The 27,558-nt window shown below is 39.8% G+C and overlaps 1 protein-coding gene across 3 annotated transcripts in view; it reads right to left on the reverse strand.

Annotated features, from left to right (window-relative positions):
- The window catches only part of LOC126531048 (polyamine-transporting ATPase 13A3-like), a 41,944-nt gene that overhangs the window by 3,880 nt on the left and 10,506 nt on the right, over positions 1 to 27,558 (reverse strand). For all 3 annotated transcript variants that reach the window (XM_050178426.3, XM_055070922.2, XM_055070921.2), the window contains 18 exons: positions 25,624 to 25,734; positions 25,495 to 25,541; positions 24,090 to 24,278; positions 23,503 to 23,564; positions 20,415 to 20,559; positions 19,188 to 19,271; positions 16,642 to 16,795; positions 15,623 to 15,746; positions 13,714 to 13,838; positions 10,551 to 10,732; positions 8,637 to 8,738; positions 7,617 to 7,696; positions 5,962 to 6,114; positions 4,998 to 5,094; positions 4,133 to 4,205; positions 3,890 to 4,040; positions 3,010 to 3,164; positions 2,826 to 2,914 (listed from right to left, as the gene is read on the reverse strand). In XM_050178426.3, the coding sequence (XP_050034383.1) occupies positions 2,826 to 2,914; positions 3,010 to 3,164; positions 3,890 to 4,040; positions 4,133 to 4,205; positions 4,998 to 5,094; positions 5,962 to 6,114; positions 7,617 to 7,696; positions 8,637 to 8,738; positions 10,551 to 10,732; positions 13,714 to 13,838; positions 15,623 to 15,746; positions 16,642 to 16,795; positions 19,188 to 19,271; positions 20,415 to 20,559; positions 23,503 to 23,564; positions 24,090 to 24,278; positions 25,495 to 25,541; positions 25,624 to 25,734 (2,123 nt within the window). The remainder of the gene's footprint in view (positions 1 to 2,825; positions 2,915 to 3,009; positions 3,165 to 3,889; positions 4,041 to 4,132; positions 4,206 to 4,997; positions 5,095 to 5,961; positions 6,115 to 7,616; positions 7,697 to 8,636; positions 8,739 to 10,550; positions 10,733 to 13,713; positions 13,839 to 15,622; positions 15,747 to 16,641; positions 16,796 to 19,187; positions 19,272 to 20,414; positions 20,560 to 23,502; positions 23,565 to 24,089; positions 24,279 to 25,494; positions 25,542 to 25,623; positions 25,735 to 27,558) is intronic.

Genomic DNA, 27,558 nt, shown 5'->3' on the forward strand with positions numbered 1-27,558 from the left:
AGAAAAATTTGTCCTGGCTCAGGACTCGAACGTGGGACCACTGGCTTTCCGGGGCAGCTGCTCTACCATCTGAGCTAACCAGGTGGCTAGCAGATGGCAGGGCGAAGTCAAATTTGTCAACAACTCGAAGCAAAGACAAGAGTTTGATGTAATAGTTCTGCGGAAACCCGCAAGGTGGAGAGAAGTGATAATTAAAGGGAAAATCAGACATCCATCCGTTAGTAGCAATTGCTAAAAAGGAACCAATACAAACCCATACGGGTTGTGTGGGTTTCCTTTGTAGCAATTGCTACGAACAGGTGGATGTCTGATTTTCCCTTTAATTATTACTTCTCTACACCTTGAGAGTTTCCGCAGGACTATTACGTCAAACTCATGCTTCTCCAAGGTGTTTGTTTGCACATGTAAGATACATAGTCCAATTTCATCGTTAAGGCAGTGTTACCCACACAGCCTGCTTTTAAAAACGGAAGCCTACATTTGTAAGTATTCCCAAGCATACCCTTCTGCCAATGCTGCTAAAAAGAACCATCAGGAAGAAGCTTAAGCCTAGGGCCTACTCCAATTTCCTCATTCAAACATTATCTGAAATGCAGGAACGCTCTTCATTAGACAACTGTTGAATCGACTTAAATAAAATGGGTGAATATGAAAATTGAGTGAGAAATCGAAATTATAGCAATACAGAAGGCAGCATTTTTACTTTGGGTCACAAATTCCTTCTGAAAATTTCCAGAAAATCAATAAATGTGAGATGAGTTGAAACATTAATGTTTTGAAATCCGTAACTTTGCACCAAAAATGGATAGTATCACAATTCTGTAAATTAAATCTGTTAGAGCACCTAAAGTAAACAAATATGATGCATCAGTTCACAACTAATGTGAAATTGCCACCTTGTTTACAAAGGCTTAGCTAAAGTTGTATTTACAAATTATTTATATATCTTGAAGTGTTGCAAGATATATAAATGTAATCCACTTCAGATGACCCCATACATGCAGTAATCGCAGAATTGTGATAGATATCTAAAAAATATTGAGCTACACAGAGATAAACCTGACAAAAGTATACGTCAAATTTCATGTCAGTAATTGTGTAAAAATTGTTGGCCTAAATAAAAGATCTGCTTCCATCAAAAATCTATAGATATATATTTTTTCTTTTAAATGAGCCACAGATCATCAAATAAAGAGCGATAAAAGCCTCATGAGATCATGTGAAATTTTGAATAGTGGCAAACTGTCATACATGACATGTGCACGAGATTTGAGTTAATCCCAGTGAATAATTTTCTGTCGTTTTAAACAGCGACATGTGCCGTATGCAAAACAGTGCCTTCACATTTATGATATTGAAGTACGTCTGCTTAGATATATGTAATCCACTACAGATATCTAGGGAATACCCCGTGGAACCAATGGGTGCCTAAATATTGTGTGGTTTCATTGAGAATGAATACCAATTGGTCTGAGAGAGACATAGCAAAGACAGACAGTACTAGAGAGGTACAAGAGAGGTGGTAATAACAGTAGGATTGTTAAAGTGCAAGTTCTTCAATAAGAGATACTAAAGTAGATTGCTAATAGCCAATTGAAAACTGAGGAAGCTTTAGCTCAGGAGCTCTTATCTAAATACATGGGAATGGAGAAAATGTTTTTATTGGCAACCACTGCGCCGGAATTGATGAGGATTGTTGCACTTGTAGGAAAGGTTAAAATCTAGTGTCTGTAGGAAGCAGATTTTTTATTGAAACTGTCAATTTTTTTTACAAATATTGTTGAAAATTGCAAAATTTAAGAAAGCAGAACCATCAAGTTAACTTTGTAATTCAGCAATGAAACATGATATCACAATTCCGCAAACTGAACCTAACAATACATATAAAGCACACAAAATTGATGTATCATACACCCCTCTGAAGTATATCCCTAATATGTGAGCGAGACTTTAGCAAAACCTATGAGAGCAATGTAACAAAATCAAGTAAGCTACACATTCATACATCAAATTAGTCTGCTTTTGATGCTCTAATGTATGCAGCTCACAGAACTGCGATATCTGTTTTTAGTGCACAGTTACGGGTTTGTAAGCTTCGTGCTTCTATTTTTATTTTAACTTACTAATACTCGGCAATTTTGTACAAGAAGAAAACCATGACCCATATAAAAATTCTGCTTCCTACAATCACTACAATTCAACTTCCTTACTTATATGCAACAAATTTCATTCAAATTGATTCAGAGGTTGCCTCATAAAAGCATTTCTGTGTTGTAGATGTATTTGAATAGGCGGGATCAGAGTTGGCCCTGAGCTAAAGCTTCCTCTTTAGCCTTACCATGAGTGATAATATTAATTAATAAACCTTTGCTTGTTTCTTTTGCAACACTAGCACTGCTTAGCGCCACATGTTTTCTCAGTATATGCACGTGATTGGGATTATTTTCAGAAATGAGTTATTATGGAATAGTTACCTCGATGTGTATTTGTGCTTGAGGAAAATTCATGGACTGAGTGGGGTAGCAAATCAGACAAGGTATAGTTAATCTCCCTGCCTTTCATTATCCCTCTGTCTTCATGGGCTGACTGCCAAATGGCTGAGTTTTACAAGCCATCAATTATCAAAGGCAAAATATTTTTTTGCTGGTAGTAGCAATGAGAACCTTATCCAGATGTTCAGATAATTCATCATAACAGGACAAATTGAACCAATTGTGTTTGAAAAATGAAACAGTACAATCGCAACAAAAATCCCAGCATATTGGGAAGAACTCCGAACAATGTGACAGCAAGCACTGTAGCAATATCTGGAGTGTTTCACTTACATTAACATACTTCCGTATGACCTCTGCTGGATACAAAATTATATATGACACAACAGCAAATTCCACTGCGACAACCACTAGGTACATTTCTGAAAACAAAGAAATAAACATTAAAATAATTTTATCTCTTTTCTTTTCTGAGGATTCCTGCAGTACAGGACAAAGTAGCAAACCACTTGCGTACTGTTTGATATGATGCTCTTCCTGAAGGGTGGACCAGGAGAGAAAATGACTGCAGCAATCACATAGGACATGCAGTTCACGCTCAAAACTGCAGTGGCCACGTAGGACTGTGGTGGCTGGTGCAACAAGTCTCTGTTAAACACAAAAGGCTTATACCTGCAAGAGACAGTGGTGCCACCATTCATTTTCTCCTTTGCATTTGTCCCTCTTGCTGTGCAAAATATATACAACGCATAAATGCAGAGTGGAATAATCACACTAATTTCAGAGCAAGTTTCACAAGACCACCATAGGTTGTGAAGGCTGTGAGAAGTTGTGCACTGGTTCTCAGCTGAATAACAGACAAATATAGTATAGTTAGAAACACTCATGTCACTAAGGTATTATAGGATTGGCGAAGTTCTCCTTCACTGCAAAATTTCTCACCACAACAAGAAAAAATCAGCGTTGAGAAGTGTTCCATGGCATGTGCAACAAGAAAACCATAAACCATCAAAAATAAATCAGTGGTTGGACCTGCCATGAGGGCAGCCTTGGCACAGGGCTCAAGGTCTTCAAGCTTTCCAACAAGTTTCGGTCTGGGGTCAATCTCTGACTGACTGAGACAAATACAAGCAATTAATTAATTTGTTAGCACTTAACTTCACTAGTAAACTCAAGTTCACTGAAAGATGTTCACTGAAGCCCAATGATTCAAGTCCTACTTGCTGTGGACAATACTTAAAACTGCCAAAACAACACTCCATGCAATCCTTAGCTTGTATGTGAACACATGCAAAATTACATTGCACAAATATACGCATTGAAATAATAGAATTACTTGGATGTTCATAACCACAGTTGACATAACGGTTACTTAGATTACTGTAATACATGCTTACCATGGCTGCTGAATACAGAAGATGTAAGCCACGGTGTGAAATCCAGTTTGTATGATCACAAACGATAATATGGAAAAGAATGATACAATATTTGAAATGCTTTTAGGAGGAGCTCTCCTGGTGAGTGCAGGATATGGTCCAGTTGTTCCAACTATAAGAGTAAAAATAAAAGTGGTCTCATCAAACCAACAATGTTAATTAAATTGAGTATTATGTACAGCAACATTAATAAAAATTACTCACATATCATAGGGGGAACAAGACTTATGAATACATCAATGAAAACGTAAGCTCCTTCAGATGGCTTTTGTCCATCCTGAAAACAAAGCAAATTTAAAGTAAAATGTAATAAGCATTACACTATTAGGCACTTATTTAACTACAAAACGTTCCCATTATTAGGCACTATAATGTGAACATATAACATGTTAACAAAGAGGGTGCTATCACGCCCAGCACCAACCAAAATACATGTAGGCAACATGTGCGCATGTATACAATAACTTTTGGCATCTTAACTGTTATACACTGTCCTGAGTTCTCCTCACAGCAGAAAGCTTTCAAAACATTGACCCCAGGTGGCACAGCGGAACATCTTAAATATGTTAAAAAGAAGCGAGAGAAAGGTATTATTGAGGAAAACATGTAATCTGAGTGGAATATTTCAAGTGTACTCTATTCAGGTTGTGCAAAAATTAACTTGGAACTTACCAACAAGGTTCCACAGTTCTTTGGGTCTGCACTGAAGGCCTTTGTGCATCCGAAGAAAGGAAGCACCGAGCTTCACACTTGCCTCCATATATCTGATTTACTGCCTTATTATGTTGGTTCATTTTCTTCTGCTTCTTTTTATCAAAATTTGGCTTGTTTGTTTATTTTGTTATCCTAGTTACACACGCCTTTCATGTCTTTAGAACAGACCTATGAATGCTGAAACCCAGCACAGCTTTTATTTGTATGCAGTTCTCTTTCTTGCTTTTGCATTATAGTCAATGGTCAGTGGTTGCTGTGTTACTCGATCATGTGCTGGCATTGCCCCTCATTACACAAACTCAGCAACGTTGAATACGTGCACTTTTCAAAGGTGCATTCGTAAACGTGTGCTCACCCAAAACAAGAAGAGCGCTCCCGCCAGAAGCACAAAGCAGTAGCAGACCATGTAACGGAAGGCTCCAAATGTTGCAGCAAGTGTTGCCCGACCTTCCCTACAAGCACAGAAAAGAAGATAGACATCACCAAAAAAAGATACAAAGAAAGAAGTTAATTTCGTAAAAAAACACTGCATGACGTAGCTGGAAGCTTGTTGTACAATGGCATCACGCTATCATGGATATGTAGTGGTAATGTCCAGGCTTGCTTACAATGGTACTGAATGAAAAGCTGGAATCTGTGAGTTTGTTCATGCTAGACTACTCATTAAAATTTACTAATCTACATGGAAATATTGTCAGCTGGAATAGTGTGCTGTTTCTGCACTATCAATTGTGTTTCTGTTAAAGATCTTTCCAAATACTCATGCCAAGCACTGTTGCTACATCATACACCTGAATGGCGATAAGAGTTGCACCCATGATTACAGCAATATACAAAATGATTGCACTGGTGTGTCCCCCCTCCACCCTTAAAATTTGGACATATATCGTAATTCTTTACACATGCACTTTAACTGTCTTTGTATGAGCAATATATTTAGATAAAAGGGCCTGTGATTATTAAATTCACAGTGTTAAAAGCAGCATATAGTATACAGGTGTTTAAATGTCAAATTTTACATATAGTAACAGATCTCAGAATTTCTTATCTAGATTAATGTACACAGTTTCACTGGAGCATACAAGCAAGAACTCTTCACTGAAAACATAAGTAAGCACCATAATTCAACTAAAGGAAACTCTGATGTGGTACCAAACTGCACAACCACAACATTACTTATCACTAGTGTATCACTATAGTTCCACTATCAATATACAAAGATCAATATACAATCTTATAAACATCTTTTTCTTCCTCATTGGCATTATAAACATAGGAAATGTGAGAACGGAGCTGGCACATGACCCAAGTGTCCCCACCTTATCACATCAATCATGCACTGAACGTTTTGACGTTGAGCGGTGAAAGGGGATGCCACAGACGCCTCAGCCACAGAAAGGGAGACACCGGCATGAGCTGCCTTGAGCGCTCCACAGTCATTGGCACCATCCCCACACATTCCAACCTGGTGCCTGAAAGTAGCCAGCACATATTTTACAAAATATTACATGAACGCAGCACTGTAGAAACGCATGAAAGCTGCATGAAGAATGAAGCATAACGTACACATAGTATGAACCCTATTGCAAAGGAAGTCACTCAACTATTACAAAGCATAGCCAATTGGCCTTTACTTTCTTTTGCAATAAAGTCTATTTTTCGCAAATCTCGCATGGCATGTGCATCCTTTAGCGATTAAGTGCATTTTGTTGTATGAACCGTCATATGCACCCAAGTTAATTTTGCTCCATGCAGAAATAGATGCATAACAGTACTTCTAATGAATGTTCCATGCCCTTCACTTCTACTGAATTGTGTAAACACTATATGTAATAACTATGTGTCAATTAGATTAAGTTCTGCACGCTTTATCATCACACTTCACATTATCGTTGTTACTTTGAGAGTGCGTTTCATTTGGCCATTCCCACCCTGTAACTGCTCAGACAGCCAAGAGTATCATTAAATGAACAAATAAATAAAAAGTTATCCAAACAAAGTCTCAAAGCTTGCACTAGAGTGTGCTTTCACAAGTGCACACACTAAAGTGCAGCTATCTCATGTGCAGCTGTCTAAAGAGGACAGGTCCCTATTTTGTAAAAATGCCCCACTAATAGTGTCAGATGCCAGTTCTGAAATACCAAGCAACGTACACCTTGTTGTTGCAAACTTAGCTGCCCTGATCTGCACTGAATTTACATTAGGCATCCCAGAATTTTTCGGGTTGTCTCCAATTGGCATTTTCGTGGCTGCCTATTCCGTCTAACTAGCTTCCCAGTTTAGCATCATGGCAGAGGAGATGGTCAAAGCAAGGAATAGACAATGGTAGTACTAGTGACAGTGATAGCAGAAAACAGGTAACTATCAAGACGAAATGTCGCACTGACTGTCATAAGAGCTTGTCATGCAGGAAGCGCACATACAGATACAGAAAACATCACACAAAAAAATTCGTGCCTTATGAGGACACATTATGCACTGGTATCAGGAACAGCCCGCACACGCCTTTGATAACGCTACCCCTACGATTGATGGCCCACCAACAGCGTTGTTTTGACATCATGAACAAAAGCTAGGGACTGTCCTGCGCTACTGCATTAAAATAAACATCTAATACGTGCTACGTGACCAGACAATTTTACGGCGAACTCCAAAAGCTTCTGCATTTTTTTTCTTCTAAAATCTCAAACCCCCGGACATGAGCATATTATGTTGCAATAAGAGCATAAGTAAATGTAAGAAATGTTCCAAGTTAAACTAAGCATAAAAGAAAGCCTGTAAAATCAAGCTGTGACAACACTACTAGCCACTGCACAATGTCAAAGGAAAACTTGACTAATAAATGTTTTCAATGATGCCCTGACCTCAGTTTCATGCAGACTTCGTGCAGCCAAGAAACACGACTGGTGTAGCAGCTCCCACATGAAACACTACTGCACTACAAGTTATCAAATCAGGGCTGACAGTACTTTACCCAATGTCCTGCAGAGCCTCAACGAGTTGCAACTTTTGCTCAGGTAGCATCCTGGCAAACACCTTGCCTTTGTGAACAAGCTGGAAAAAAATAAAAAAAATAAAGGAAGTGCATAAAGATTTAAAAAATGAAAATAAAGCCTTTTTGTTAATGTAATGACAGTTACCTTTGCACAAAGCCATTGAAATACAGTGCAGTTCAATATAACTGTACCTGACACATCATTAATTTCATGTTTAAAGCAATTGACGATGTGACAGTGTTTCTGACATGGTGTTTCCCTCCCCCTGAATGCTGTGCATTATATCCTTGATTTAGCAGTGTGTTTCTACACCATGTTTTCCATTTCAGAGAGCTGTTACAAATCACAGACACCTCTTTATAGCTTCTGTGAGAAGCAAAATAAAGAAAAGAGAGAGAGAAATAAAGAAGCTTTTTTTTTACATATTGAGGTATCATATAGTAAAGTGCAGTCAAGCACTCCAAGATTCCAAGGGTTTTCAGACAGCCTTAAATCAGGTCATCATGTACAAGTTTCAATATGAACAACTGATTTCAAGCACACATTTACTATATTCGGGAAACGTGGTGGCTCAGTAGGTTTTGCATTCTCCTTCCAAGTATGACATCATGGGGTCGATTTCTGGCCACTGTGACAGCGTTCTGATGGGGCAGAATGCAAAAATGCTTGTGAATAGCATACACGTTAAATAACTTATGGTAGTCTACATTAATTTGCATGAGCTCTCCACTACGTTGTACTTCATGGCACAGCGCGATTTCGGGACATTAAACCCTGCAATAAAATGTTTATTTTGGGGGTCTGGAATTTGGAGGAAAATAAGTGCGTAAGTTTGAGGTAGCATGAAATGTTAATGCAATTTTGGAAACTTTGTACATATAAGAATATAAAAAATTGTAAACTTTTCCTAGAAATAATGAGATATACTGTAGTGCAAACACTAAGAAATGCATTTATTTAGGGGGGAAAAAAATAAAAAGGGTGACAGGAGTTCTCACCTTCCTAAAGAGGGTCTTGTCATGCAGTCGAATGAGGTTAAATGTTCTACCATCAGCTGCCAAATAGTAACTGCAGTCCGAAAGCAGTGGCACAGCAATATCCTGAAAATAAACACAACAATATTCCTTGTTTGCCTAAGCATTAAAAAAAGGCACAAAGTAACCTAGCCTCCTGCAAGACCACTCCTAAAGTCAACTAGCTCTCTGTACCATCTGATATAATAGATAACGTACAGGTGGTACGCAGTGATGTCATAGTGGCTGCCATAATGTCACACAGCCGGCATGGGGAAAAGCCATTGATTCTGCAGAAGCTGAACGGAGGACACAAAACACAATAATATAGAATTAATGAACATTGTGTAAATATAGTCTCTATAATGTTTCAAGACACTACCAGTAAGCTGGGAAAAAAAAAAGAAATGCAAGAGTATATCCAGTAGCCTATAAGCAGCTATAAATATGTTAGAAAGCGGATGCGGCTCCTCTGCTAATTCAAAAAGTAATATAAAAGGCCTGCTGTAATGAAGCATGCAGGATTTACTATTAAAACGCTTTACCCCAAAATGTGACTCATCCTTCATATAAAGAAATTACTAAGCTGCTGGGTCTCATTTCTCGTGCATAGGCCTATGACACACCCAAATAGACCGACTCTTCCCACCTATGTGTGAACAAAATGTACTGACGACAGCCAAGGGTGTGTTTGTGATTGCTCCATTGCAAGGTATATTCCATCTCAGCAGGCTGTTTGCAGGACACCAGTTCAAGTGTAGTGGGTGATGTCTCACCAGTTGCAGCACACCTGCATCTCAGACCTCTACCACCATCTTCTGTTATAAATCACAATAGTATACACAACACCTATGGTTCATATTTATTGTGCTCAAATGTCTTTTCAAACCTTTATAAGCTTGCTTTCATCTTCTACTAAGTGCTAAGATTCTTGTTGTGAAGTTAGAACACTACTTTAGAAGCGCCAAGGCTCCAGGTGATGACATCCTAAGCCATGGACCGGCAGGCTCACTGAGGAGCCACTGTGATGTGTTAACTAGCTACAGCCAGATAAGGCCTTAAATCCAAGAAAACAAAAATTCCTTTAATTAATACCAGCCACAAGTTGTGCTTCTGTAACCTAGGACGTCAGATCACTTTTGTATATTATGTGTAACTGCCATTGTCACAGTGAGTATACTAGACATTGGATGCAGCGCTAGAGCCCACAGGGAAGTAAACTGTTGACAAAATGTTGCTCTTAATAGAGAACAAATTTCGTATTGATTACGAATGTCAGTTGATCATGAACAATGATCACAAACTAAAACACTGATTAAGAGACTTTCGAGCATGGCATAAAATTTATAAATGCAATGATGTTGTAGCATTTTCTTGTAATTATCATGCCAAAGAGAAGGAAGGATCAAGAGCGGTCTGCTCACAGGGGAACAAAAAAAGAAGCTCATGTCATGAGTGCAGGGTACACTATAGTATAGTGAAGGCGTGCAATGAAAAAGTCTAACGCATGGTTAAGTTTACTGGCCCCAGCAAACACCAAAAACATGCTTGCATGCAAGATATGACAACATGTGGTTAATTTCAGAGTGATAAGGCACAACAGACACTGTATATAGTGGCTGTAATTCTGTGTATAAACACATGCACAGTTGAGGATAAAATTCTGTGAAGCATGAGTGTTGCGAGAAAGCTGAATTTCCTTCATGCCAATGCACACAACCAGGAACAGATCAACCGGTGTGATGTGGTGCGCTCATGCAAAGCTTCAGGCTACAGTATCCGATTCCAGGTTAGATGCATAAACTGCAAAAAAATTCTATTCCCTTTCTGCAACACTGGTCCACAAAGTTTTGTACCCATATGTACCAAGAGACAATCAGCAATTGTTACTCAGCGTACATCTGCTGATGCTTTACAGGAAAGGGGAATCTTTTCACTCAGGCCAGGCAGCTTGACGTAGCTGTAGACAGCTTTTATGGTTCCGTGCTGAGCAGCTTCAGCTTCAACTTGAATGACTGCATCGGTTTCTGTTATCATGTTGCAATCCCTGGCCACTGCCACGGCTGTCAACAGGTTGTCTCCTGAAAAGCCACAAAATGGAAAGAAAGTAGATTGCACAAGTTAATGTGAACAAGATCTACTACGCAGTGAAACATCTGAATGCTTCAGACTCTTGGGCAGACGTGTGGCAGTCTGCAAATTACACATGCAGTGCCATGCTCAGAGTTTGCCACCTTAGATGAGCACAGTTTTTGGATAAATTCATCATAGCAATGCACTTCATAAAAAGCATGGAAGGAGGAGATGCACAGTTCAGTACTTGTTGCTTGTCTGATCAGCATGCATGGTTATCAGACGCTGGAACCAAGTTAAAACCCCTCAGATGGTCACTTTGCAAATGCCAGGTATGCCAGGTTAATGCCTCACCTGTTCTTTTTTTTTCTTTCTTTTTTCATAAGTGAGTGTAATATTAGGTGTAGTCATGTTGGTCAGTCACTGCCTCTGAAACTTCTCCAATACTTCCATCAAACCAAACTAAGTTGTGAGAGTGAAGAACCGACAATGTTCATTACTATTGCTACAGACACCTTACTTTCGGAATCACGACAGAGCCAGAATATTTTCAACGCTTCACGTCACGACTACTAGAGGGCACTACTGGAGTCGTCAGTATGATAGACGATGTACTAGTATTCGGCAGGGACCACCAGGAGCACGACCAACACCTAACTGACACCCTGGCTCCCCTAAATCAAGCAGGAGTCACTCTCAACGAAAATAAATGTTAGTTCCGAGTGTCTTCAGTCAAGTTCCTTGGAGTCGCCATGAACGCACAAGGAATTTCACCAGACCCAGATAAGGTTGACGCTATCATGGACCTCCCACCACCAGTCGATGTCAGTGGTGTTCGCCGATGGCTTGGAATGGCCAACCATGTGGCCTGCACCAAACCTGTCTGACATCTCTTCACCCATTCGTTCACTCTTGGTTGCGGTTACAGCCAAGGACAAGCTTTCACCTGCATCACGTCATTCCTTAGCTCCGATACATGTGTGGCAAAGTACAACCCACATTGCCCGACTATAGTATCGGCTGATGCAAGCTCTCATGGCCTGGGAGCCGTCTCGCTCCAGGACCAACCTTCTGGAATTTGACATGCTGTGGCCTACGCTTCAAGATCCCTCACTCCCACAGAAGGATGCTACAGTCAAATGGAAAAGGAGTCTCTGGCTGTCACATGGGCTGTGACTAGGTTCGACCAGTAGCTTCGTGGTCTAAGCTTTGAGGTCGAGTCAGATCATCTTTCCCTTGTAGCCCTCCTTTCAAGCAAGGACCTGGAAGACTTGCCACCTTAAGTAAAGGGAATGCGGATCAAGCTGGTGCGCTATCAGTACACTGTAAAATATGTACCAGGGAAACTCTTACCTAAGGCCAATATGCTACCATGAGCACCCTGCAACTAACCAAACTCGAAAGCCGTTAACAACTTGGAAATTTATGTAGGTGAGATCTTCAAGGAGTTACCTCCACTAGTGCAAGTCGACTAGACGATATCCATCGTCTTCAAGGTCAGGATGGAGAGTGTACCTCAGTTGTGACATACTGTGATAGAGGCTGGCCACCCAAGAATAGAGTACCAATCCACATAGCACTGTACTGGAAAGAGAGAGACAGACTGAGTGTATATGATGGCTTGCTTTTGTTGGATCGCCGTATTGTCATTCCATCTGCTAAATGCCAGGACATCCTCACACTGCTTCATGAAGGGCATCAAGGGGTGCGCTGCTGTCAAGAACACGCCCGAGAGTGGGCGTGTTGGGACTGCCAGAACGACTTCTGCCGCCATTGCCAAGTCACAGGGAATTCAGGGCATAGGATTCTACGGCCAAGGTGCAACAGGCAAGAAACAACAATCGGTGTCACAGTGCATGCCCTCCGAGTCCTCTGAAACCATTAGACAATGTGTGGATCAAGGACATTGGTTGCAGCGGTCGTGTCTTCAGTCCAGCTCAGTGAGCTCGATCGTATGTGGTTGAGACTTCTAGCAGCATTCTGCAGAGGAATCGTTGCCACTTAGTGCCTTTCTCAGCAGACCAGAGTATCCAAGGACTGGCAGCAGCCTTGCTGTCGACACCAGGAACACCACTACAAAGTTCTTCCTGCACGTCGCTTATGCGACCTGTGCCCACACCTCCTTAGCCTGAAATACAGGGACTAACTGTGGAAGCAAGTTGGCCTCATCATAATAAACGGAAGAGAATGTGATATGGTCGCGCAGTGAGACCATTGTGCAGGTTGAATCTGTAGCTGTCTTGGGAAGGAAGATTTAGTGGTCACCGCCTTGTGCTTGAGTTTGCAGTTACAAGATGGCGCGTAGAGCAAGGGAGTGGCACCTTGCAACATGTATGTATTTAACGAGCAGAGAGCAATAAAGGTTCTTCTTCTTGTTACGGGTAGTAGTCATTCATGTCATCATTCGGAGCCCCTGAACACTTTCTGAGAATTTAGGGACCTTGACAAGATGTGAACCCAACAAGTGAACGGTTATACTGCACTTTCCAATTACAATCACAAGTAGTAACAGCTGGATTTTGTTGGTTTGTAGTGGTTCTAACTTTACATATGGTAATGACCTTGTCCAATTGGAACAGTTAGTCCAACTAGTACATCATGAAAAACCTGAGTTATAATTCTGGAAAGCTGCTGATGTACCAAGATAAAAAAAGTGTAGATAAAAAGCAACAGGTCATAGCATGTCATCAAGCTTTTGTTCCAATGACTGCTTTGCAAAGCATGCATTCCCAGCAAAGAAGCAGGAAATTTAAGGCTTCACCTCTCACTAAGTAACAAACAGAAGTATAGAATGACAGAAAGTTGAGCGAGTTGGTAAAATTTCATGGTTTTAAAGATAAGGCATTTTAAAGGATAGCTCATAGCCAGTATTTGCATTGTCCATTTCGTTTCTCTTGTGTCTGTCCTCTACACTTAACCTTCCAAACCTTTAACACAAGGAGCTGGTCAAACCTTCAGAAGCAGAAAACAATGTAAATGGGATCAGTACCTGTGACCATGACAGTCTTTATATGTGCCTCTTCTAAGGCTGTGATGGTTGACATGCTTTCGGGCTTCAGTTTGTTCTGGAGCACAATAAACCCTCTAAAATGCAGATCGTACTCAAGTTCTGCTCTGTGGGAAAATGAATACCACACATAAAATAATACCACATCAAGGAGGAAGCACTAGCCCTTAACTAAGTCTGAAATGCTAGCACCTGCATAAAGTATGGCATGCAGCAAAAACAACAGTGTACACTGCGGCGGGCTTCATGGATACATCACCGGCAAGGACATATCTAAATATATAAAAAAAAGTATGTAAGGGTTAGCTGTATTAAATTTCATATCAGCAGCACAATGAGAGTTACTTGGGCTACTTGCCAAGTGTTTACTGCCAAGACAGTAAACACATTGATCAATATTCCACAGATACTGTGGCGTTTCTATATAGGAAGACTGTAAAGAAATTTCACTTTGGCTAAATTGGTTATAAAAGAGTAGTATGTACTGCCAACACAATCTTGGCAAAGCTGCAGCACTGTTAATTCTCTCATTTTCTTATTAAAATTCTTTCAACAGCACCTAAGCAGACGACGTGTACACATGATGATTATCAAACGTGACGCGAATCTCAGACTATGGCCTCCGGGATTTTCAGCACACCACAGGTGCCACCCAATCTCAGATGCCATGCTGAGGAGCTGCGCAGGTCAACACTCTGGATACCGTGTCATTTCTGGCGAGCAGCAAGTTCTGGTGTGAAAAACATATATTTTTGTGAGCCTTTTGAGATGTATCTACTTGTATATTTAAAACACAAAACTTCATACAGAGGTTGATTCATATCTACACCATCTCAAGCTACACTTTTTATGTGGTCCAAAATTTTCTTGAAGGGGCCTTTAAGTGGAGCAGGGCTTGCCATGGTGGCACTACTAGTGCACACCCAATAGAAAGAGCATGGCTTGCGCTTGAGGCGGATGCTACTCATTAGCTGTGCTGCAATATTTGTGGAGTGTGGTTGCAATAAAGCAACAAATATGGTGAAAACTCATTTCTTCAACAGTAAGAACACTTCAACTGTAGTACTATAAGGATGTGCTGTTGACAGGAAGAAAATATTGTAAAGCACATGCAGGAACACCAGCAGATAAAAGAGAAACTACAATGTTCAATGGAAAAGGTTCATGGTCATGACGTCAGTGTCAGAGCACCCTTTTGAAAATCAGCAATTTGACATAATTGGTGGTGCAAAGATAAAATATTTAGTTATTTCCTGGTTACTTCTATGTAAAAGCAGTGCTAGGTGTCATTGGTTTTATTGCAATTGGCTTTTGTCTGAATAAAAAAAATCTAGATGATTTAGTGTACTTTTGGAGAGATAAGAGCTCTGTGATAGACAAAAAATGTGATGGTGGTTGTCAAGAATATCATAATTGAGCTTTGGTGATGTAATGGAAAGCACTGTATGCTCTCACATTTACAGTCATCATCACATTTAACCCAAACATGCCCTTAGTGGCTTTTTGCTTATCCTGCAGAGGGTGCTAGCGATCTATGGTTGGGGTGTCTTGAATGTGCTGGCTTATTGCATCCTCCTTCCAAAGCATTTGATGTTTTCTCCTTTTGAGTCATGTTTGTTAAAGTTACGATGCTATATGTGTCTTCATTGTTTGGGTTAAGTCTGATGGCAGCTGTACTTCCAGACATTGAACTGCAATTTTTATGCAAACTACACAGAAAGACTGAAATTAATAAAGAATTGTACGTATATTTTTGTGCCTACCCATGTATTATTCGTGTGATTTCCTTTTTTTTTTTCTAAATTGTGACTTACTTTTTCCAGTCTAAACACCCCCCTACAACAATGTTTCAGTACGAATGTAGGTATGCAGAAAAAAAGGTGATGCTTGCCTTGGAAGCAGGTGCAGCGCCTGGTCCCAAGTTGTATCATTTGGCAGAGCTTTGGAAGCTACAGCAAGAATACGAAGTCCATGCCTTGTGTAACTCTCCAATGTTTCCTTGAAGCTTTCTGGAACTACATACATAGAATGATTGGTACCTAAAGGCCTAAGAAAAATGAGTTTGTCGCCACTTATGAATGAATCTGAAAGGCATGTCACACTTCTAAAATTTTTAAGCACATGTAACTAAGGGTAAGAATTATATCTGAAATTGCAATCACAAATGAGGCCTACTGCTACTGGTATTAGGCCTTTTGGTTCATTAGATTACAAACATGGTGTTCATGTCTATCATACTAGCCATGTTTTCTTTGTCTTCTAAGATGATTCATGTGTTTATTCAGCTTATCTAGTCTTCCAAGAGAAGTCCTTTTACTAAAATGTGGGAATAAAATTTTAATTAAATCAAGATTGTTTAAATATGTAGTACATTCTAATATGTAATTGCAATCATTATAATACCTAAAAAACTAAGAATCTAAGCATACATATTTCCATATTTGCTGCCTCTTTGTGACTTCTGCATTCCAAAGGATGGCCCCTTCTGATTAGATTACTGAAATTCATTTCAGTGTTTATAGAAAGCATAGAAAGCAGAGACAGTTTGCAGATATGAGAGATAATAAAACTGCAAGATGTTACAAGCGTTGCAACGTGGTGCTTTCTCTTCTCACCTATTAATGATGATGATGGCCAGAATAACACAGCTGTTTTCTTCTAGCTTTATTCCGAACCAATACTTTCAACACTTCATCAAGTGCAGAATATGAATCCCTGCCTGCATCATTACCAAAGAGGCCAAGTGGCATAAAGGATGATAGGGTTGAAATAGAACGAAATGAAAAGACTGCATCACACTTGTGCATGCAGGGGTTTCAAAGCCCTGCACAAGACTTCACACTACTTTGTCTGTGCTTCATAACCAAATAACCTTGACGAAATGCTGTGGGCAGATAACGGATGACATACCTGTTTCTGGCAAGCACATCTTCTGGATGACTTCTGGAGCACCTTTGCAGTAGATGTGAAAGATGTTGCTGCTTGCTGCCGTAACAACCACACTTGCTCTCTGGAGCTGGGACTCAAATGGGAACTGCCTTACAATACCCAGGCTTGTGCTGCTCTGCGCAGATAGTAAAATAAATTAACAAATAACTTGCAACAGCTATATATGGACATAAAAGAAAATGGCTCAAGTGAAATCTACAGAACTGCTGGTTTTTGTTTGTATCATAAGTAACATCAACAACCAGACATTACAGACAATTGTAGTTCAAAGAAATATTATACGCTTTATTATATGGACAAATGCACACTGTGCTTTCTTCCACCGAACTCCGAATACATTGAGGTACATGTGCATAAGGCTGAGGAAAACCTTGGAAAACTTATTCCCTTTCAGCGACAGTTGTTACGGATGACAATTTGGTCAACATTAAATAGGCCACAGTACGAGTGTCATTGGTTGGATGTCTCTGTCATAGTTTAACAGAGTAATTTGTTCTTAAAATCACAGAACAGATTAGTTGCTGGCTAACGGAAAGTGAACTGTGCATCATCAACTAGGATTTACCATCACATCACAGAATCCATCAATACCACTCATAATCATAGCTTTAATGCTACATAACTATGTTACCCTGTTTGAAGGCTGTAGTGCATTGAACCTAGCTACAGTACTGTCTGCATTTAGGAGGAAGAAGCACATAGACAACATGGGGCACTTCAGCACTAAACCACTGCCACAATATCATTGCAATTTAATCAGGCGGAACATTTCCCAAGCATGTACACCATAACAAATGTGAGCAGCCGATAGGTGAGCTTTGCACAAATAATAGTCCTTGCTGAGGTGGTGAGGGTGGTGGCAAGGCAGAGTTGTGTCGACATAGTTCTCTTTATTTGTTTGGTTGTTTAATTAATTAATTGATTAATTAATACTGTTGGCTTGCAATGTGGAAACAAGAGATAGGCAGTAGTAATTTAGTGTATTAAAGACAAAAAAAGAAGGAAGGAAATGAAGGGCTATGGGCATCTTAACTGCCTCACTTCCAAGTACATACACACCTGAAGTGTTCTGCAGCCGTGGAAAAGATACAGGCTAAGAGAAAAGATAGTAAAAAAGAAAGAGAGTGAGAAATAGAAGAGAGGAAAGGCAGGGAGGTTAACCAGATGCGAAGGGAGAAGGGAATATAGGGATAAGAAAAGAGAGATGGGGGAGAAGAGTTACGATAAAATAGATATAAAGGTAATAGTAGAACATAAGTGAAGAGGGGACATAAGTATAAGTACGTGACTATAACTGGTGACAACAATGCTGCTGGCAGAATGCCAGGTGGCAACGCATCACTGCAAGACGAAGATTCTGCGATGAAGTGAAGTCGTGGAAGAACAGTGGTGGCTGACTACATGCAGTGAAACAGATGCGCACTCAAAAGGCCCATCAAAACAATCAATAACACTTGCAGCAGCGCTACTGATGAGACAAAGGGCTACTCACCCAGGAAACCTTATTTGAACCTGAATGGGAAGCCAGTGAGCTATAGAAGAGCTGCTCAGCAAAGCTCATGATCGCTACGATGTAGACAGTATTTTTTTTCTTTTTTTAAGCAGTCGAAGCTGTAAATCAACACAGCATTAAACTTGCCATGTCCATCTGGCACTTGGGTCGTATGTTTGATAATAACAGCCTCTCTCCGAGCACTCACAGCCCCTTTTCATTTTTTGTGCAGCCTTGTATGTTGAAGTAACCACACAATGTATCGAAGGTCATGAGACACCATCCGAGCACGGGGGTATGGGGCGACCCCTTACCCCTTCGTGCACCTCCTCTTGGCTTTTGACCTCAAGAGCCATGGTGAAATCAGTGACCACCGACAATCTGGGCAATGGTTATGGTGAAAGCCATAGTTTTCAGCAGTGACATGCAGCAGCCAACAAAAGCGTGGCTGATGACTGCCGACGGCCGCGTCGGTTGTGCACTGCAGCACATTTGGGGTGTGACAAATGAGAAGAGAAATGTAACAAACAGGAAGCTAATACATATGACCTTATTGAAACAAAATGGGACTGGTGCTTCGAAGCATAGGACCGAGTTGTGAAAACGTCACAAACATGGATGTGTCGATGAGATTTTACTGCATACTTGTACAAAATCCCACAGCCCTAGGGCCCGCTATACACTGATAAGCCCAGTAAAGCAGCACCATTACATGACGACATGGCCAAATTGGCAGTGCATGATCTCACCTGCAAACTTTTGTTTCATATAAAACATAGCTAAAGATGCACTGAACATAATCTAACAAATTGTGTATGTCATGGAACATACTGCAGAAATGATGTTTGATGTTTTAAAGTACTCTCTGTTATCGCCCTGCCATGTACAACGTCTCTTGGGTCCAGTCAAGCTGCTTATGGCAGCTTTTATCCCAGGAGTATGTTTCTAGCGTGTACTAGAAGAATTAATAAAGTTGAAGTTGAAGTTGAAAAGTAAGGGAAAGGGCTACACTCACCAGTCGCAAGTTTCTTGGCATGACAATGCGAACCGGTATCTTTTCAAAAGGGACAGGCTCGCCAAGCTTTGGTTCCTCCAATCTCTGAACAGCAAACATGACAGTTGCACAATATTTAAACAGTAATGCAGCACTGTGCATTATTAATTGATAGTAAGTATCCACTCTCATTCAATGTTCTTAAATGGACATTAAAGAGAAATACTAAGTAAAGTGTACTACACTTCCACAGTCCCAAACAGATTAATCTTCCTGTGGGCGGTTGCTTTGTAAGCCAGAAAGGACGTGAAAATGAAAGACAATTGATGGTACCATTTAGAAATTTAGAAATACCATTTAGTAATTTCCCCTAAAGATCATCGATATATAAAGCGCCTGCTTGGTGCCGGTTAATCCCATACTGATAAAGAAAGGTTACATTGTGTTTGGAAGTGAGCAAAGACTCAAGCTGGCAACTTGTGGCAACTTTTCCTGGATGATGACATGCCGAATACATGAAAAGTTTGTGACGTCACACTGATGCCATTTGCACTACAGTTTGGGCACAAAATTCAAAAAGTAAACTTTGACTATTATTTTCTCTGCAAACCAGTTTTGTTTTACCGAAAAAATACAAATTAAGATTGAAAGAAAATTCTTACAGCTTAAGCTAAGTTCATCTTTCCCTTTAATATATGTATAAGCTTACTTTCCTTGCTTTGGCACTTGAAGAACTTGTTGATGTTGTTGCATAGATGTGTTCACAGGTAATTGGTCCCCATAACAGGGTTCAAATTAATATAATTCAAGAAATGTGTAATATTTTAACAAACAGACAGATCCAGACATGTTGCCACGTTTTCATACTGCCTACACAAAAGCAAAGTTTCTACATACGAATATGTTTTGAATATGAGGGTCCCATTGCCATCTTTGACTTTGGGACACTCGTCTGTACATTATCTCTAACCCATTCACTGTATTTAAACAATAATAAACTGGCGTAGACACCAGTGGAGTACCCTGGGTTTTTGTATACCTTTTCACCATGTTCCATCCCGACCAGCTGGGCTACTGTCAAACACTGAACTTCAATAATAAACTTAGTAAACTGAATCTCAACCATATCTTGAATCATCTTGAACTCTCAGTCATGCAGCACCACGTTTGTCAATGCATGGTCCCAAAGAGTCGATAGCTTCTATGCCACAATTTCTGGAATAGAAAATTCCAGTGCTCACTTCTCACCCAATCAATAGTCTGCAGAGTCTTGATGTCCATCTCATAGCCCACCACTTCCCCATCAACAAGGTGCAAGGAATGGCATGTTGCCAGGGCAACAAGCATGGGACCATATGGAAGGACCTTCACATTGTTCACGGCTGGTTGCAACCTGCAGGCCGGGGAGAATATATTGTAAGTGCAAGCACATTGTTGTTTCACTCATTACAATTGATCCACAAGTGCCCAGTACACTGTTTGCAAGACCTGTACAAGGCTGCTGTGTTTTTTTAAATGCGCTAGTCTGTATGACCGCCTGTGACTAACTCAGCAATGAACGTTTGTCTGTGTAACTGTGCAAAGTGTGAACTTCTCTCTTCTTTCTCCTCTTTCAATCCCCTTTCCCCCATCCCCAGTGCAGCGTAGCCTACTAGGCTCAGCCTGGTTAACCTCCCTGCCTTTACCTTATGACTTTTCTCTCTCTCTCTCTCTGTACAACTCCCTTAACCCCAACTTGAACATACAGTATTTCACCGATACCTTGCAATTTTCACTGCTCTTCTGACACCTTTAATAATCCACTCAAGCCTGTGTACTACCTTTGTTTCATTATTTCATCACCATGGCCACAGGTCGCTTGTTGTTTATTCTATTTATAACCACATATTCATTTGTTGCTACGTATATCTTGCATATATTGCAATATTTACTACTTGTCACTCATTTCATTTTCACGTTAAGCATCACACTAAAGGCGCTAAGCTGTTAGTAGCCCCTTATACAAAAAAAAAGAAAGGATAGTGTGAGCGCACTAAAAATAAAGGTGCATTTAGAAGAAAGATTTGCCTTAACCAGCATACCTAAGCAAAAAGGTACAATGAAATTGCTTCCCTTGGCAGTCACCAAGGCAGTTTGGATGAAATTTGCTGTATTTAAGATAAGAAAAGAGTCAGACCCAAGGTAAAGCTTTTTCTTAACACTAATGTGAAAAATCCTTTCAATTGTTTTAGTAACTTACCCTTCTACAATACCAAAAAAGCCATTTTTAATGTAAGAAGAAGGTTGGAAAGCAATAAAAGGCAAAAAATAAAAGATGGGTGGCAACAACTTCTTGAAGTTGCCACACCACCTCGCCGTGGCATCATGAATTTTTACGATGTTTGCTTGCATCTGTAGTTAAATTTTTATTGTTAATTAAAGATGAACTACACTGTATTCTGAAAAAGCCAAATATAGTTTCAAGAACTTTCACTGAGCCACAAGAGCCCAAGTATGATGAAATACTTCGAAATTTGTGACGTTACACTGACGTACCTGGGCTAGGGTTCTGGCATAAAATTAAAGAAATAAAATGTTGACATTCATTTTATCTTATCATAATGAACCAAAATCAGCAAAGTTAATGAAAATTTAGTTTTGAAAGAATACTTTACCAGGCCAAACTGATTTATATATAGTGTTCCTGCTTAATGTCCTTTAAGGTTAAACTACGTTGCTGGACTAATTAAGTAGTTAATGGTCTTGAGATAAATTTTATCACAATGCTCAAAGGGTGCAGAAAGACTAAGTTAACATAGCAACATACATCCACCTTTCAGTTCGTGCCTGCAGTACTGTTCTTTACACCAGGTCATATAGAAACCCTACATTGCAATGCCACGGTATTACCTACAGTGACATTTCCCATTCTGCATTCCTGTATATTTCTTTTCCTTTGTGCTGTCTTCTTTTGTGACACCCACTCTACAACCCATTACCAATTATCATAGCAGTCAACTTTGGTAAATACACCATCATTTATAATCACTCTCTAGCTGTTTTAAACACACTACTTGTCAGCACTAACAAAATGAAAATACAAACTGTTCTGCGTTGCTTTATCATTTGAATTAAATGACTAAAGACACACGCATGCACGCACACGCGCGCGCGCGCGCGCACACACACACACACACACACACACACACACACACACACACACACACACACACACACACACATATATATATATATATATATATATATATCAGTGAGGCATAGGATCACAGGATCCGGCACAGAAATAGTTCAAGGAATAGAAGCACGCAGGAAAAATAACTTGACTTTACTAACTTTTCCGCCGAGGTCCGGCCTTCATCAAGAATGCGACTGCAAGTTCAGAACTCAATTTATACATTGTCTCAGTAAGAAGAGAAAGAAGAGAAAGAAGCGAGCGAGAGGAAACAAAAACATGAATACAAACTTCATGAACTTGCGCATGTAAAAAAAAAAAAAAGAAGAAAAAAAAATGTAGTGATTTCAAGAATACCAGCATGTGCACTGGCTCATGTCAAAGTCAATGAAAACAACCGTGAAAAGTCAACGAAAACAACCATGAATACAAACTCGCATAAAAAAAAGAATAAAAAAAAAAGAAAAACACAAGGAAAGCAAAATGGGTAAGCAGTGTGTGAATGACCCACAGGTCAGCAGTTGTACACAAGGAAAGATGACAGATGCAGCCTGTGTAATGCAGGGAGGGGTGACAGGTTTGACAGGGTTTGCTGCTGCTGCTGCGACCTTGAAGATGGTTAGAAGGCACCTGTAGTGTGACAGGCTACATCTGTCATCTTTCCATATGGACATGACTGAATGTGCACCTGTTGACGTGTGGGTCATTGACACACTGCTTACACGTTTTGCTTTCCTTCAAGATTTTTCTTTTTTTCTTTTTCCTGAAAGTTTGCATTCATGGTGGCTTTTGTTGACTTTCCATGGTTGCTTTCGTTTATTTTGACATGAGCTAGTGCACGCGCTGGTATTCTTGACACCACAGCATTTTTTTTCTATCTTTTTTTTTTACATGCACAAGTTTGTAAAGTTTGTATTCACACTTTTGTTTCCTCTCGCTCCACTTCTTTCTCTTCTTACTGAGAAAATGTGTAAATTGAGCTCTCTGAGCTTGCAGTCGCAATCTTGATAAAGGCCGGACCCTGGCCAAGACGTCAGTAAAGTCATGTTATTTTTCTATGTGCTTCTATTCCTTTAACACTATATATATATATATATATATATATATATATATATATATATATATATGTTCTGATAAAAGCAAAGGGCACTGATGTGTTCTTACGTTCCATTTTCACAGGGAACAATGGCTGCAATATCCAAGCAGTCCTCTGTCAGTGTTCCTGTCTATAAAAGACATACAAGAAGCAGTCCTGCAGTTGTGTTCTTGTTTTGCATATGGTCAGTGAAGTGAAAAAGCAGGCTAGAAAATAACACAGAAGAATATGACAAGCACCCCTTAAAATTGTTAATGTAAAAACCCGCAGTCAGTACAAGCTTCTAAGTAAATAATGTGTTTCTCATAAAAACCGCAAGCACATAATTCTATTTATCATAGAGTTGTGCGTGCGAGATAGACAAATATATGGCTATGAGCAGGCACTGTATGTGTTAGTATAGGCACTACCTTTCGAATGTAACATGGAAAGTGTGCTCCAAGGTTATTAAAATAATAAATGCAAAATCTTTTATGACAAAACGGTTTCTTTAAACCTCGTATGCATGTGTAGCCTACTCTAGCATATTTGAATCTGTGCAGAAGTGGCCTACAACTACCCACTCTGACAGATGTAAAGGAAGATTCCACAACTTTGCCTGGTTTTTCATGTTAACTATCTTGTGACAAAGTTTCGGATATTCTTCATAACCTACCTTATCAAAGCAGATCACACTCAAGGCTCCACAAAAATTGATGTAGCTGGAGTTGAGGCAGTAGATGTCTTTATTCTTTAGACGTCTCTGAGCTGAAGCATTGATGCTAGTCAGCACTGCGGGCAGTAGTGGAGGCACCACAAAAGTGGCGACATCAATGACAACGATGGCAATATCATGAGCGTATGCCTGAAATGCAGGAAAGTAAGAGAAAAGCGACCGAAAATTCAGCTTCATAATGTTGAACGGAGACGACATTCGAACAGTAACACATCTCTTTCATGCAGATTTATTATAAGCATGCCTTCAATACAATTGCTTTCAGTATTTTTTTACAAGCCAAATAGCAAAACTGCGATTCTGGCTAGCTGGCTTAAGTGCATTGTACATGCCTGCCATTTCTCTCATTGTATGATGCATTTCTCTTGTCTTTTCAGTGAAAACTAGCTAGGATACAAAAAGTGCTGTCCAGGGGTTTCAAGTTATATTAACAGGCATGGTCCACAAGAGCGCCTTTATAAAACAGTGAACTGCAAAGTACCATATACCGCTACTTATTATCCGTTCCTAATAGTAGCTCCCAAGTTGGAACAAGTAAACTTTCTCAAGAAATTAAGCCACCAAAAGGCTTAGCTCAGACGAGTCTTGGCTGTGTACTACTGTGCCTGTGTTGCTCCTGTTGTTAGAAAGGTCTGGACGTTAAAAACGACAGTTCATCTCCTTTTCAACAACATTCAAACACTGAAACAACTCAATCACAAGTCAATCAAGCTTTCAAAGATATTCAAAGTACTGTCAGAAATGCATTCATTGAAGTTTTCAAAGCCAGCGACAGTCCACATGTTTGGCATCCCGAAAAGTACCTTTCCAAGATAGGAAATAACAGGCGCTGATAATAGCTACTTTCAATAATTCTAGCGTCATGGCACACTTCAGTGCCCGAAGCAGACATCCTGGTCATTTTGACTGAATGAGTGCGCAGAAATAATAGCGCCCGTCGATAGGGCTGTCTTCAAGGCCACGTAGATAGCCAGAGTTTAGGCATGGGTATTTTCAGCAGAGACAGGTTGCTCGACCCCTTATGGAATATGTGCAGTTTGATCTTTTGGTCCATTGCTTGGGAGGCTGTAACATTACTCAGAGCCAAATGTATGCCATTTTGGTATTATTTGTCTCTTTGCGAAACAATCTCAGTCACTGCTTTTTATAAACCACCATTTAGAGAATGCATGCATGTGTTGTAGTATTATCCTGTCAAGTGGAACTTAACATAAGCCAAACATCTATTGTGGTTCTTTGAGTTTGGCTTAATGGAAGTCTACTAATTGCATAAACAAGAATTTATGTTCTGTAATATGCTCTTTTTTGGTTACAAGAACACACGAATTCCAAAAGAAGTACTCACACCGAGTTTGCTGAATATGATGCCAGTGTAGATCATTGCTGGTATGCCTAAAAAAGTTTTAAAATGTGCAAGAAGATGAGTGCATGAAGACTGAAAAGTTAAGGCAATATTTGTGTAAGGTTTACTCACCAAGGATAAGAAATATCACCATTGACTTCATAACATCTGCATGCAGCTTGAAATGCACTGGTTTTGGGAACAAGATTGTCCTCACAAGCTCGCCTTTCATAGTGTTGAATCCTGAAATGCACATCCATTTGGGCACCAGTGCCGGGCAAGTACAGAAAATTAGTAACTCGCTATTTTCCAATAATCTTTTTGTTTACAAAACTGACCAATCTGTCAACTATGCAAGCTGAACAATGATAACACCTGCTTTAAGGAAGGGCCAATTTCTCACAGGACAATGCAGCAAAGATGATAATGTCTCTTTCTTTTTTTCTAGAAACACGCTACAAACATATCTGAAATTGTAGCTAATTAATTATCTAACAAGCAGCATTTAAAGCTTTTATTATTCACCTCAGAGCACATATTTATTCAGTGCTTAAACAATGTCCACTTAATAGAAATGGTGAGACTAACAGAAGTTTCGACATATTGCACCCAAAATCTGCCACAAAGTACAATTGTTTTTCATGCAGTTTTTATACACAGTGCAGAAGATAAGCTATCTGGGAAAAACGATAAGATGTATGCCAATGCATTTTGGTGCCTGTTTGCAGTTGTATATATGAGTAAAAACTGGTGCTGGTCTCAGAATTTGTACTTAGTGGACATGCCTTGAGCATTGACCAGACTCAAATCCAGAACTGCAAAATGTGCCCTAAAGTAATCAGTTAACATTTAATTAGCAAGTACGAAATAATTTGCAGTAGTCACACTATCGTTGATGTCTGCTGCTTTTAATAATGTGTAGCCAAAAAGAACTCGTATCGTTCCCGTTGCACTACATTAAACAAATTTGGTCATCTCTTAATTAAAACAGGTAGTATAGTAGGTGCTTCAAGGGACAACCAACTTTTTCATTATTAATTTTGTCACCACAATGACAATATGAGGTTTGTAGAGCCCACATGAAGATATCCCTTTCAGTTGCCTGTTGGACATTACTGTTTGCATAGCTTACCTTCCTGTGCTTGAAAAAGAGCCCCTGAAAATATTCAAGAGGCCACCACAGCTCATCGCAGTGGCTTTCTTTTAATGTGAGAGCATTACATGTCCCATGAGGCAGAAAATTCGGCGTGATCAAGCGATGGTGCAAATGGCCGACGGTGCAAAAGCACGTAAAAAAAATATTCGGACTGACGTCACATTTCACAGGGAGATTCCTGTAAACCAAGTATATTAATGCCTTTGAAAAGAAAATTTGGCAAATTTTGCTCTGGGTGGGAATCGAACCGGGGCTTCCAAGGTGGCTGCCGTGGCTTTCCCAATGCCACAGTGGCTTCACAGTTCTGGTTGACTAAAGGTGTGCTCAGTGAGTGCGTCATTGCACACATCACGTCGCAGCCATCCGGCTAAGTAAACGTGTGGCCTAGTGCGTGTGCCGTTGGGCACGTGACAGCGCAGCCATTGTGGAGGAGGAATCATCAGCATCTTGTATGACCTCAGCAGAAGTGCATGGTACAACAATGTTAATTAGTTATAATTATGGGTAATTAATGTGAATTAAGGTGAATTACAGTGAAATAAAGTGAATTAGAATGGATTAATGCAAATTAAGATGGATTAAGATGGACTAAAGGGTTGGTATAAATTAGAGCAAGGTGGTCAAAGGTACAGTTGTGGAGTTAGAGTAAGGTGACTGAAGATGGGGTTAAGTGAATTAAGGTGAAGTAAAGTGATTGAAGGTGGATTTGAATGCTTTTACATTCAGATCACATAAGAATATTTAGGTGACTGTCTATTTTTTATATGCAATGAAAAGAGTTACAGAAAAGGTAGCACATTATAAAACATTAGAGGTAATGTTTTCAAGTATGCTCTACAAATCTTATTGACACTGCATGTATAAACTTATTAAATAAAAATTATGTCAGTTTTTCCAGAAGGGCGAAGCAC

This window comes from Dermacentor andersoni, chromosome 5 (genome assembly GCF_023375885.2).
Source record: "Dermacentor andersoni chromosome 5, qqDerAnde1_hic_scaffold, whole genome shotgun sequence".
NCBI lineage: Eukaryota > Metazoa > Arthropoda > Arachnida > Ixodida > Ixodidae > Dermacentor > Dermacentor andersoni.